We start from the raw sequence: 13197 nt of genomic DNA, 5'->3' as shown, positions 1-13197 counted from the left end.
CCACCATCTTCCTGTATGCTGACATGACCTCCTCTTTGTGCATACAAGGTGAGAGAGGGAGCAAGCTCTCTGTGTCTGTTCTTATAAGCCCATTAATCCCATCATGGGGGTCCTACCCTCATGACCTCATCGAACCTAAGCAACTCCCAAAGGCCTCGCCTCCAAATACCATCACATTGCAGGGTAGGGCTTCAATGCATGAAGTTTGGGGGACACGTTCAGTCCATAGCACCCTGGTAGAGATCAGGCCACCTGAGAATACCAAGCTCCTCCTGTGGGTATGAGGCCTCATGTGCCCCCTTTATTTTAACTTGCCACTAGAGACTGGGGGCTTCCTTTGCCTTCTTCCAGCAACGGTTCATTACCTTAAGACTGATATTAAAGGTATACAATAACTTCAGATAACGTTATCAAAGCGCCCCCCCTTTCTCTCCTCCCCTCTTTCCCTCTCCTTGCAGACAGCTGGAAAGGTGCTCTCCTTGGACCTGACTAGAGAGCAATCACTTTTCCTCCAGGGAGTGCACCTGCCCAAGAAAAGGCTATGGGCAGGAGAGAAGAAACCTGCATGCAAAGCAAATGGGCACTTTGCCCTTTAGCATCCAGGTTCACCTCTGAGGCGACATATGAGGCACGAGCACAGTCTACACAGGGTGGGTAGCCCCTAGGCTAACTATTTCAGGCCCGGCAGGCCTTGGGCTGCCCTTGGTTTCAGTGAAGGAGCCAGTAGGCCTCAGCTACACAGAGAGCCTGGGTACATGGCCACTTGGGAAGGCAGGATCCACCAGCCTCTGCAAATGTGGCAGGGAGCTGAGGTGTGAACGAGAGGTTGAGGAGAACAGGCCACATAAAGAGGAACTCCAGGAAATGAACCCTTCACTCAGGACCTTGGCACGAGTAGGCACCAGTCGGTACCATTTCTAGGTTCCAAAAGTCAGTCAAAGTTCACAGAGAGTTGCAGTGAAAGACAATTTTTATTAAGCAGTTAAGTTGTGACTATTTCAGCATGAAGCGCCTCTGTTGACCTTATTTCAGCTTCCCACAGTTGTAATGCTGTTCCCTGTGGGTTTCCCCAAAAGACTGTGGAAGAGATGCAGGGCTTCATCATCAAGGCCAAGGCCTTGGAATTCTTGCAGCTTAAGACAAAACAGCTTCTTCCTAGATAGTAAAACATGCTGGAAAATATTTCTTGGCAGAAAAAGGGTGTTCTAAGTTGATGAGACTCTGCAGCCTGCCACCCCATGGGAGAATAGGTGTGTGCGAGACTGGGAAGGGCAGGTGGGCACAGCGGTCTCCTGCTGTGGCCTGGCTGCTGTCACATACTAGCCCACTGGGGATCATAGGCTGCCTCTGCTTCCACAAAACAGGTTGTGCTCAACTAACAATTACAGAAAGAACTTATCAGGAAAGAATAGTAAGTATCCACACCCACCCCCTAACCCCTACTCTAGGGGACTCTATAAGCCTTGGAGTCCCCTAGCCACGCAGGCCTCATCGGCCTGTCTCCTCTCTTCTCTCAAGACTCGGTATGAAAGTACTGCTGGTGCTGGTGTTCATCCAAGCTGGACTGCTCTGCAGGCACGAAATAGCTGATTTGGTCTGGTGGATATTCAGCAGGGGCCTGGAAAGCCTCTGGACTTGGAGGTAGCTGGGCTCCTGCCTCAGGGGCTTGTGCCTGCTAGGAAAAAGGGGGACAAGGTGGAGTCTTTTGCTAAAGTTTCTGGGCCCATTTCGCGGTGGAGGGAGGATCCCTTTAGTTCAGGTCAACAAGGTGCTGAGAAGTACCTCTGTGGAACACAAGCCTGCAAGGTGCCGGTAGAAGGTAGAGCGGGGGAAAACTGGGTTCCTCCCTGCTTCTCTCTCCTAATGTCACGTTAGCTTAAAGACCAGCAGAAGCATGCCTGGGCTCTCCTAAACTTGTCTTCATGTCTAAGGCTACTGGATCCCGTGGCTGGCCCTGCCCAAACCAGCTTCTCTGGCAGCCCTGGCTAGCCAAGGCCTTGGAAGCTCTCTTCCTGCCCCTACCCTTGGACCTTGCCATTATTCTACTTGGACTAAGTGACTTCCATGCTGAGCCTGATTAGCAGCTACCTGGCCCACCTGAACAACGTGATGGGAGAGGTAACAATCCACTCTGTGCAATGGAGAGGGGAAGAGGGACAGACACAAAAATGGTGTTACAAAGAGTGGGCTAAGGGAATCTTTTCTATTGGAGAAGGAGGGACCCCCCTTGGGGTGGGTTTTGAAGGTGATGTAAGATTTCAACAAGTGGAATTCAAGAGGGTGGAGAAGATAAAAGAATCAGAAGGAGCAAGAATGGGCTATGGGCAGAAAGCTAGAGGTGTCTGGGGACCCAGAGAGAGGGAGGGCCCAAGGGGTGGTGGAGATGAGCCAGAGCAGGGTGTGGGGGGCCCCTGAAGTATTATGGACAGGGAAGTTCCCACACGGTCCTGCCCTTGGCTGTTCCACTGTGATCTCCTATCTGCACAACCTTCCGGGGTCCTCCCTTCTCCACTTTCCTGGGATATCTGCTCAGCTTTGTCTCAGCTCTGCCTCTCAGGGCACATCCAGAGGGTAAACACCTTGAGAGCAGGCATGAGGAAGGGTCTCACCAGAATCTGGCTTGGTAACTGAACCACAGGGTTCACTGGCCATCTGATCTCTTTGTGTGGGCAGTCCCTCTAACAGATCAACTTCCTGGAGGGCTGGCAGCCCAGTGGTTTAAGGTGTGTATGTGAAATTATTCACACCTTTAGCCACTTAAAATATCCAAACTCCTTCATTCTGCCTTAGCTTACTGTTTTTTTCTTGTTGTTTTTAGTTTTTAAAAAAAGAGTTGAGGCTCTATTAAGATTTCTAAAGCCAGAATCAAAATACCCTTTGTTAAGTGCTGTTAGTAAGAATGGGAGTTTGTGGTGCCCAAGGGGTCTGCTGGGAGTGTACCTGGGAGCAAAACCTGCTATGTGACTGCCATCTGGACCAGTCCCACCACTGCCCTGGAAACATGGATGTTGCAAATGATCCCCAAGCTGGGGTCTGCCCTGCCAAACATGGGGCATGACATGCATAGATACCAAGCACATTCAACAGTAGGACTCTGCGTTTGTTTTCGGTATGAAGAAACACAGCTACACTAGGCCTGGATTTTGTAGCAGAACTTAAAATTCACAAGTTCAGAAAGGGGTCTGGGCTGGGGCAACAAACAGCATATAGCATGACTAACTTTGCCCAAGTAATATATTTTTGAGAAGTTTCCAAGTCAGATTGCATTTAATATCCATGAGGACAGCTCACTTTTTCATGGAAGGCTGAAGAGAATCTTTGTACTCAGCAGTGAGTGCTACTACCATGTGAGTAACCACCTCAGATTTATTGAGTTTTGAAGACTATATTTCACACATGAAGTGTACTCCTGTGTGTGAGCCTTATGGAGAAGGGGCCCGCCTCTGTGCAGAAGCCTCTGACTTGGGCTGCAGGGCAGAGGAGAAGGGGTGGCATACCTGGGGCCAGGCAGCTTGGTCTTGCAGGATGGCCTGCTCATTGGAAGACCAAGTATCCTCTTGGAGGTAAAGGTCATGCTGTGGATCTGGTGGCTGTTGCCAAAGATGGATGTACTCCTGCGAGGTGTCCAGGGGGACTAAGTTTGAATCAGAACCAATGAGACACTCAGGAAAACTGGTAGAGGAAATCGAGCTTGGGCTACGTGCCATGGACAGCAGATTCATGGAGGACCCCCGCAGGTCCTCAGGAAGAAAGCTGTAAGAGAAGAAACATGTTACAGTGGCACAGATCTAGAAACGATGACCCAGAAGACTGTCTTGCTCATCAGTAGGTGCTTAAGGTACACTTGGTTTTGGTGGCTAAATCAAGATTCACTTGTTTGTACTCTCACTTTGGCCTGAATAAGACTCAATTTGCCAAAGTAAAGTGAAGGTAAACCTTGAGATAAATTACAGTTATTTGTCTCAAGTGGTTTTATTTGTATTACTTGGACTGTACTTGTTCTACCATGATGGTGACTTCTGTGGTCTTGTGCAAGGCACTTCATCTACCCCAAAGTCAGAGACTTGCCCTTCATCACTAAAGGGGCTAGTGACTGCGAGGGGCTGCCAGGCCGATTTCCTCACTCCAAGTCCAGTGCTCTCTCTACAACCCTAAGCCTGGGGCGGGGGGGGTCATGAGATAAACAGATTTCTAAGCCCTGCTCCCAACTCTGAATCTGCACTTTCAACAACCTCCTCACCTTGACTCTCACGATCAGGCCAGTGGGAAACATGGCATTGACCCACCTCACGTGTCAGGGCCACTGATCGTAAAAGAAGGCCCAGAAGGAAATCCGGAGAGCTCTGGGAGGCTTGCTCAGAGAGCTGGAACTCATTCAAAAATATTTATTGGGCACCAAGTATGTGCTAAGCAACCCCTTCACTGCTGAACAGAACCTTCTCTTTCTGGCATGGGACCAAAGACTGTATCACTGAGTAGAATACGTGTTCATGTCCTCATCCTGCCTTCCAGGACTGAATTCTGTGTTCTTGGTTCTTTAGGTATCCAATGGCAAACCAGCAACTCTTTCACAACGACTTCCCTCATATAGATCGTGAATGCCATGAGGACCCCTTCACCTGGTCTACTGTGATCACCAGATTCCACTGAAGGGGGAAATGAAAGCTGGGAGCCCAGGAGTATCCAGTTGTGGGCACTCAAGACTTCCCTAAAGACACCATGTGCCCGTGAGATTGCACTTGGGGGGTGAAGCCAAGCAATTTCAAGATTTGCATGCCAAATCCCTAGCTTGGAGGCTTCCTTATCTAGTCCCCCTATTTTCATGGAGACTCCTCTGCCTCATCAATGCATGCTTGGCCATGCACTGTGCATGTAGAGGCAGGGGCCCCAGTAGCCACAGAGCAAGATGAGTGGGAGCACATTGCTTTTGATGAGGGGGCTTTTGGTGTCCTCTGGGAAAGTCACCAATGGTCTCAGGCATGGTGTCCAGCCACAAGAAGAAACCAGTGACCTTAGCCATTATCACCATTCCATGCACTTCTTACCTACGACTCTCATCTTCCTGGCCCCCAAGGTTTTCGTCCTGATAGTACTCAGAGGGCTGTTGCTCATCTCCTAATTGGACAGGAACGACAGGCTGGCTCTGCGTGAACATCACGGGGTCATTATAGAGGGGCAGAGAAACGCTGCTTTGGTTTGGCAGGCCTATTTGCAGTGTTTCATCTCCCAAAACGACATTATGCTGCTGTGGCTGTTCCTGCAGCAGCTCCTCCTGCTGCATCTGTTGCTGCAGGTATTGTTCCTGCTCCTGCAGGTGCTGCTGCATCAAAAGGAAGAGATAAAAGTACCTCAGTGTCTGCAGGAGCCTCCCAGAAATTGATTGGACACTCCCACTCCAGGTTCCCAAAGCAGAAGACAACAGTAGCCCTGCCTCTCTGGGCATTGCGCCCTGGGTGACTGTCTACTTGTTTGGCTGGGCACTACTTGCAGTCACGCTCCGTGCCATGAGAAGCTGCAACCCAGCACACATGTACATGGACGTGTGCATGTGTGTCCAGGTCTAGTTAACCAGGATTTTCAATCTCAGGCAAAAGAGCTGCAGCCAACTAAGCAGCAGCCACTAACCCCTCAGGAGAACCAGGTGAGCCCAAATTTTCATGAAAATGAAATCCTCTTTCAGCTACATAGTTAAAACAGGCTTTCCATACCTGGGTGGAGGCATCATAAGGCTCCTCAAGCTCCTCAGGGAATTTGAAAGAGTGAGACGAATATGAACCACAGAAATCTTTGGCCTCCTTGAGATCTGGGAGGGACTTCATTTGCTCAGTGCGTCGTTTCTTGGGCACTGGCTCCAAAGACTGGGGCTCAGGATTTTCAATGTAGAGTGAGGTGTTTGGTTGCATCTGTAAGGACACAGTATTACAAAGATCTTGTTCAGGGTCCACACCTTTCCTTAGGGCACAAGACATGCTGGGCATGGAACGAGACTGCCCAAAGGTAAGCCCACAGGAAGCCTTGACTGTATATGAGCCACATCTGCCACTGCAAGAGCCTGGCTGGGCCCATCTCAGCTTCTGTAGCCAAGAGAAAAAGGGCATTGCCATGAAGTCCCTGCTGAAGATTGCTCCAGATGTCCCATGCTGCCCTAGGGCAGCAGCTGTCGCTACTAGCAGGCCCTATTGATTAACTCCTTGAAGATTGTCATGGTTCCTTTCTCCTCTCCCTTCTGCCACTTACATGGAACTGGTCTCTGACCTGAAATTTGGACTCCTGCATTGCCTGAAGCTGCTCCCTAATCATTTCCAGTGCCTTCTGCTGGTTTCTGATGTCAGCATGCAGCATCTGAGTCTTCTCTTCCAGCTGCTCTTTGAACTTCTTCATCAATTCCAGCTCACGTTTGTCGATGTATGATGCAATTGATGATAGTGATGGTAATGGCTGTGGGAAGAAATCAATCACTTATGGTTCATATACTATAGGGACACCAGGTTCTCCAAATCATACCATGTTGTTTTCTTTCCAAGTTTTGAAAGACTGAGAATGCAAATAGCAGCACTCCAATCCTGATTTCATTCATTCTAGAAAGTTTGAAGAAATGTTTAGAGAATCCAGGAATTCTCGATCAGAAATGGATCATGGGGATCATTTAGTCTGATTTTTCCCTTAAACATAAAGCTGTGGAATTCACCCAGAGATGTGAAGAAACCTGCCCAAAGGCCTCGGTGGAGAAGTCAGAATGCAGCGGGTCATATCACAAATGAGACATACGGGAAACATCCATGGGATGCCCTGTTAGCACTGCAGTTAAAAGAAGAAGGCTCAACTGGCGCTTCCTTTGTTCCAGATACTTTTCTAAGCACTGTACAGAAACGCACAGATCTGACCTTCGCAATGGCCTCTAAAGTAGCTACTGTCCAAGCACAGTTATAGTACTTGAAGGACCATCCTCCTCCTGGCCTTAGAAATCTAATTTTAACGTGAGTAACAGCCTCAGATATGGAATTAAACAAATGTACAGGTTTATAAAAGTATAGAGTGTGTTGGGGGACAAAGCAATGCTTCGGGTTGGCTGGAATAGAGGGGATGAGGCAAATCTCCTATGGAAGGGAAACCAGAGGAAGAGCCTTGTGCAGACCATACAAGTTTAGGCAGCCGAGGGACTTAGATTTTATTTATCAGCCATCTTGTGCTGCTGCCAGAAGGAGCAGTCTAAAACACAGACCTGATTGGGAAAGTGACATGCTCAGATCTATGTGGTAAAACATGCCTTCTGGCAACAGTGTGGAAGATGAACTGACTGACGGGAGAGAGTAAGCTTGGAGTCAGAGAGAAGCCAGTTAGAAGGCTGTGGAGGTAACTCAAGATAGAGGTAATAGGAGCCTGAAACAGTCCAGAGGTAGGACACTGAAAAGAAGGGACACATTCGAGAGAAATTAAGAAAGTGGATAGGACTTCTCAACTGATTGGCTGAAGGGGTCAGAAAAGAGGTGGGATTCTTGAAAAAGAACTGTCAAAGCTGTAAGTAGGACCTGGAAACAAGTGTTGTTTGCCTTGATCTGTGCTAGACACTGTGTGTACAAACAAGATAAGAGAGCCTCGCTTCCAATCCATAATCCCAATACCAAGAGTAAGAAAAAGGTACACACACATGCAACTGCTAGGAAGCAAAACTGTGGGTCTTCAACTCCTTTACGGTTAATGGAAACACACAGTTGAATTCTTAAAAAGAGGGAGAGAGAAAAAAAAACTTGCATAGAATACACTCGGAATAAAACATTATATATGCATTTTTAATCTATTGGAAATGATCCAATTGTCCTTTCACTATATTATATATATATATATATATATATATATATATATATATATATCTTCATATAAGAAAGCAGGCATTCATTAAACCAAAAAATCTCTAAACTCAAGACTGGAAGAGACAAATCTTACAGGTCATCACATCCACCTCCCCCCACCGCACACTTCTCCAGGCAGGAATCTTTTCTCTGCTGTCCCTGGCAGATGAGCTACCAAGCCTTGGCTCAAAGCCTTCCCATTGAAGGGGAGGGGGCTCACTACCTGGGGAGGCTGAGAAGGGCTTCCTTGGAAGGGCATCCCTTCCTGCCTTGCGCCGCTAGCTCTCTGCCCTAGTTTGATCCACCGGAAACGTCTTCCACTTCAGGAGTATGACGGTCCTGCAGCTATTTGGATCAAGCTGTCCTGGCCCTCCCCAGTCTCCCTTCTCCTTCCACTACTGACCATGTGACATTTTCCAGCCCGCCTCCATCCTGGTCTCCACCTTATGGACACATTCCAGTCTGCCAACCCATGGCACCCAGAAATAAGCCCAATACATATGCTATCACATGCAGAGCCACACTACACATGCTCATTGCTGGTTATTTTGACTATTTTAAACAAAAGTTATATTTAAAGTTTAATTATAAATTAATTCAAAGGAGAAGAGAAATCTATCAACAGTGAAAGAGGACCCACAACTTTTAACATAAGAACATAAATAAGGACAAAATGGATTTCTACAGAAATTTTCTTTTAAATAGTTGAAAGAATTTTCCTACAAGTCTGAAAATCTCTTCAAGGCAAGCAGACCATTTCAAAATGGAGAAACCGAGACTCGGGGATGTGCCATGGTCACGTTGTTGGGGCCAAACTCAAACAACTGTCTTCTAGCCCTCAGTTCTTCTCATTAGAAGAGGATGCCTTTGGCATCAGGAATGGAGTGACTCATCTTAGGGCTTCGTAATTAATGCACACAGTCCCACATAACAGACCATAAAGTCATTATCTTGGCTGCCAATCCTGATTTTAATAATCTTCTCTAACATAAAAGATGATCATCCCAATCTGCAATTATGTACACACATTTGGGGATAGAAGAGCAACAGAGTAGTTAATCCAACCGTTTTGATTTGGCTTTCGACCATATACTGGTGCTGACATTTGAAGGCTGGATATATCTAACATTCTAAAAAGCATGATTCTAACCTAATAAAAATTCTATTGGGGAAGCCTAGCTCCTGGTGGGGAGGTGTTGGTATAAGAAGGCAGGAAAGTCATCTTTCCTTGAGATAGTTAGCGTCCCGTCACAGGTGACGAGGAGCATGGCTCATAAAAATACTGCCTTTTCTTAGTAGTTAAGCTTCCTATTTGACTCAAACATTCTCTCAAGCATAAAGTGTTTTAGCATATTTCACATTAAGAGGAGTACAGGGATTTGTATTTAGGGAGAACCTCCAGCCTCCCTGTTTGCTAGGGCCCACTGGATTCTCAGCTGCATCTGAAAATCCAGTAAAACAGAAAGAGCATGCTTTCTGCAAAGTGAAACTGGGAACAAGAGTGGAAATTCAGAGCTTTGCAGGGTCAGAATAAATATGTGGGATAAGACTTCCAGAGGTACCTGATCACTGATGTCAGCAGCCAAACTGGAGGACAAGAGGTTCTTCTGGTCCACCTGCTCCACCTGGGCCTCCTGCTCCACCTCCTCCACCTGGGCCTCCTGCTCCACCTCCTCCACCTGGGCCTCCTGCTCCAACTGCTCTATTTGCTCCACCTCCTCCACTTGCTCCACCTCTTCCATCTCATCCATCTGGTCCACCTCTTCTACCTCTTCCACCTCATCCACGTTTTCCACTTTATGTTCAGATTCAAAGCTTTGCAAAGATGATGTAGCTGAGGAGAAAAGCACAGTGGAATCCATGACCAAAAAAGCAAAAGTATCAACATTATCAAAGAGATTACACAGATTTCTCCTTATTTCCTTTTATAAGTCATAAAAACAGGCGAGTCCAGTTTTATTCCATTTTAAGAATTAAATGTGCCAGGTACCAGGATTAATTCAAAACACTGCTTAAAAATCTGTTCAGATATGAAAATGAAGAAAAAGGAGCGAGTGTTTGACTTTACCTCCATCCACCCAAGTATAAGCAGGAGTCCAAACCCATTCTTGTTAAGTATCTTTTCATTATAAATTTCTTTTGGCTCTGCTTCTGGAAATTCGGTACTTTCAAACAGATAAAACCAAAGTAAACGTTGTCATAAATCACTTTTGAAAAACTAAGTTCCCCAGACTGTGAGATCTCAGGAGGGCTTGAAGTTCTCTTGGAGGTGTTGTGACATGACTCTCCTTCAACAGCCCCCAGAAGCAAAGTGGAGAACATTATTTGAATAATGCGAAATGGTAGAGTCACTTTGGAAAATGATTTGGCAGCTTCTTTCCCACATACTTCCCATATGACCCAGCAGTCCCTCTCCCAGGAATTTACCCAAGTGAATTAAAATTTTATATCCATACAAAAAACCTGTGCAAGTATTTACAGTGCCTTTACTTATAATCACCAAACACTTGGAAACAACACAGATGTCCTTCTACAGATGAATGGATTAAAAAAAAAACCTGTGGTACATTCATAAGATGCAGTACGATTCAGCAAGAATAAAGGAATGAACCACTGATTCATGCAACATGGATGAATCTTAAATGCATTTTGTTCACAAAACCAGACCAAAAGGGCTAGATATTGTATGATTCCATTTATATGACATTCTTGAAAAAGGAAACCAGAGATAGAATACCCATCAATGATCGCCAGTGGGTGAGGGAGAGAGTTTGAGTTCAAAGAGGCGGCACAAAGGACCTTTGGGGTGATAGAACTGTTAATGTTTGGTCTTGTGGTGGTAGATACATGACTCCCCAAAGAGTGAATTTTACTGTGTGCAAATTAAAACTAAATTGTTCTTATACATTTTAGAAATCACAGTTACAGGTTCATGGACTTTGTCTCTCCCCCCAAATAAATTGTTTTGAAAGAGTTTTTTTAGCAAAGCTTTGAGATTGACAGCAATACTGGAAAGGTTGTTAACGAGGGTATTTAAAATACAGAGATATTACTTCTACATATGGCGATTCCACGATACAAATTATCTCTGATAAGATTAGCTACCTAGAGGCCGTGATCTGCATTATGCATCCACCACTGCTTTAAGTTTTGTATTTTTTATACAATTATATTTATGAAATGTCTTTAATATTGAAACTTACGTAATAAGAGACTATCCCTTTTGCCCTCTACTAACAATTCTTACAGTACAGTTTTTAAAAACAAGAGGTTTCTTTGGAATTCAACTACTATGCCATGGCAGGAAAGACTGCACAAGTATTGAAAGATAAGATGCTATTCCTCCAAGGCCTGAGAGCTAGCACCAATCTTTAGAACATTAAAATTAAATGGGAGAGAATAATATTCCCAAGCACTCGAACCATCGATGAGATATTCATTTTCACTGCTCTCAAATCATCAGCTCAAAAAATTCTTCATAAGATGAAGAAAGTTAGAATTCACTTTTGTGATTTCACACCATTATAAACAGAACATTATTTTCATTTGAAAAATTGTAACTACCCTGTAGGCCACTATTTTTCTTTCGCTAGTCCCTACAGAAATGCCCACATGAACCTACCTGGAGAGTCAGGTATAGTTTCTGGGGAAGATATGCTGGAGTCAAAAGATGTATCAGACTCTATCTGAATTACAGGAACAGATTCTTGTGATCCATACTGCTTGACCTGTAAAATATTAACTTTATCCTTGGAATTTCCAAACAAGCAGGAGAAGATATTTCAATTTGCAGATAAAGAGGTATATAAACAACAGGAAACAGGCAGAACACAAACTTTTGATACATTTCACATCACAATTTCTAACATTGCTACAATCAATTGAATACCTAACACAAAACCATCATGAAACATATCCTTGAAAAATACTGCTGGAAGATAACAACAAGCAGAGACCATGGGCACCACATGCTATACATTGTCAAACTAGAGAATAGAAACAAAGTATAGGTGTGCTAAAAGCACAAGTGGAAGAAAAATGTGTGCCAATCAAAGGCTGTGGCAAAAAAAAAAAAAGGCCTTTCAGAGATGTTGGGAGGACCCAGACCTGCTAGTTCAGAGGTGGGAAGGCTGTAGGAGAAGGGCACCACCACCAATGGGACCATCTTTCCATAGGTCCTGCACATGCAGCATTGGCTTAGAGGAAGGAGAGGCCAACTGGGGGCTGGTTAATGACCATGTCTGTAACAAAGATTAAAGCTGAGAGTATTATGAGCAAAAGTACCTTTACTATGGTAGCAGAGAGATATAGATGGCCCTGGAGAGCTTCTAGTGCAACCTCCCTATTTGATAGCTTCAAAGGGGAGAAGGTCATACAGCAAGTTAGGAGCAGAGCAAGAGAGAGAAAATTCAGTGTCTTCGAACCCAGTACTCTTTTCCCTAACCCCGGCTATCTCAACCTAAGCCATTTGCTGCTTTAAATCACGTATGTTATATTCCTATTTATTGATCCACTGCCATTTCCTTAACAACTGGATCCTTTTTGAATAGTCTGGGGCTCACTGCTCATATGAAATTTAAGTATCTGGTTTAGCAGTGAAATCTTTTACATCTCTGCCAAAAAAATTAGCTTTTTTTTTTTTTTTTTTTTTTGCACTGGATTAAGACATTGACTCATGCTGACTTTTCTACAAGGAACCTGTTTGTTGGAGAACACTCCCCCAGATTAAATCCCAGCATTTGAACTTCAGGAAATTGCACAATCTCTGTTCAAGTGCACTATGTTTTGTACTCCTTAAAACAAGGAATGTGTTGCTGGGGATGTGGCAATCCTTTCATCATTTAGAAAGCTATTTTTGTGGGGTCATATTCATTGAGATGGGATATGACCTCTCTTTCTTTGTCCTCCTCCTTCTGTTCTTTATCGTGGCCATATATCAATTTAATCACTAGCTCCTTGCTTCTTGGATGATTTTCAATAGAAATGTGTATACTCAGATGTTCATCAAGATGTCCTTTTTTGTGTGTTCATATGCTTTAGCTTATCAATAAAAATGCAGTGAGCCTAAATGAACTTAAATTACAGAATCATGTGCAGTAATGGTAACTGGTTTAGAAAAAAACAAAGCAAGGGGCTGGCCGGGTGGCATAGTGGTTAAATTTGCACGCTCCGCTTCAGTGGCCTGGGGTCTGCGGGTTTGGATCCCAGGCGCAGACCTACACACCATTCATCAAGCCATGCTGTGGTGGCATCCCACATACAAAATAGAGGAAGATTGGCATAGATGTTAGCTCAGGGACAATCTTCCTCAAGTAAAAAGAGGAAGATTGGAAACAGATGTTAGCTC

At 45.0% G+C, this 13197-nt stretch overlaps 1 protein-coding gene across 12 annotated transcripts in view; it reads right to left on the bottom strand.

Annotated features, from left to right (window-relative positions):
- Positions 1 to 952: 952 nt before the first annotated feature.
- The window catches only part of PASD1 (PAS domain containing repressor 1), a 97785-nt gene continuing 85540 nt past the window's right edge, over positions 953 to 13197 (bottom strand). For 4 of the 12 annotated variants that reach the window (XM_070604015.1, XM_070604020.1, XM_070604016.1 and 1 more), the window contains 7 exons: positions 11473 to 11578; positions 9413 to 9684; positions 6256 to 6438; positions 5709 to 5903; positions 5046 to 5320; positions 3498 to 3753; positions 953 to 1675 (listed from right to left, as the gene is read on the bottom strand). In XM_070604015.1, coding sequence (XP_070460116.1) covers positions 1514 to 1675; positions 3498 to 3753; positions 5046 to 5320; positions 5709 to 5903; positions 6256 to 6438; positions 9413 to 9684; positions 11473 to 11578 — 1449 coding nt within the window. In that variant the 3' untranslated portion in view covers positions 953 to 1513. The remainder of the gene's footprint in view (positions 1676 to 3497; positions 3754 to 5045; positions 5321 to 5708; positions 5904 to 6255; positions 6439 to 9412; positions 9685 to 11472; positions 11579 to 13197) is intronic. The other 8 variants (XM_070604019.1, XM_070604024.1, XM_070604021.1 and 5 more) reach the window with 3 other exon arrangements.

This window comes from Equus przewalskii, chromosome X (genome assembly GCF_037783145.1).
Source record: "Equus przewalskii isolate Varuska chromosome X, EquPr2, whole genome shotgun sequence".
Lineage (NCBI taxonomy): Eukaryota > Metazoa > Chordata > Mammalia > Perissodactyla > Equidae > Equus > Equus przewalskii.
This window is presented reverse-complemented; position numbering and strand designations above follow the sequence as displayed.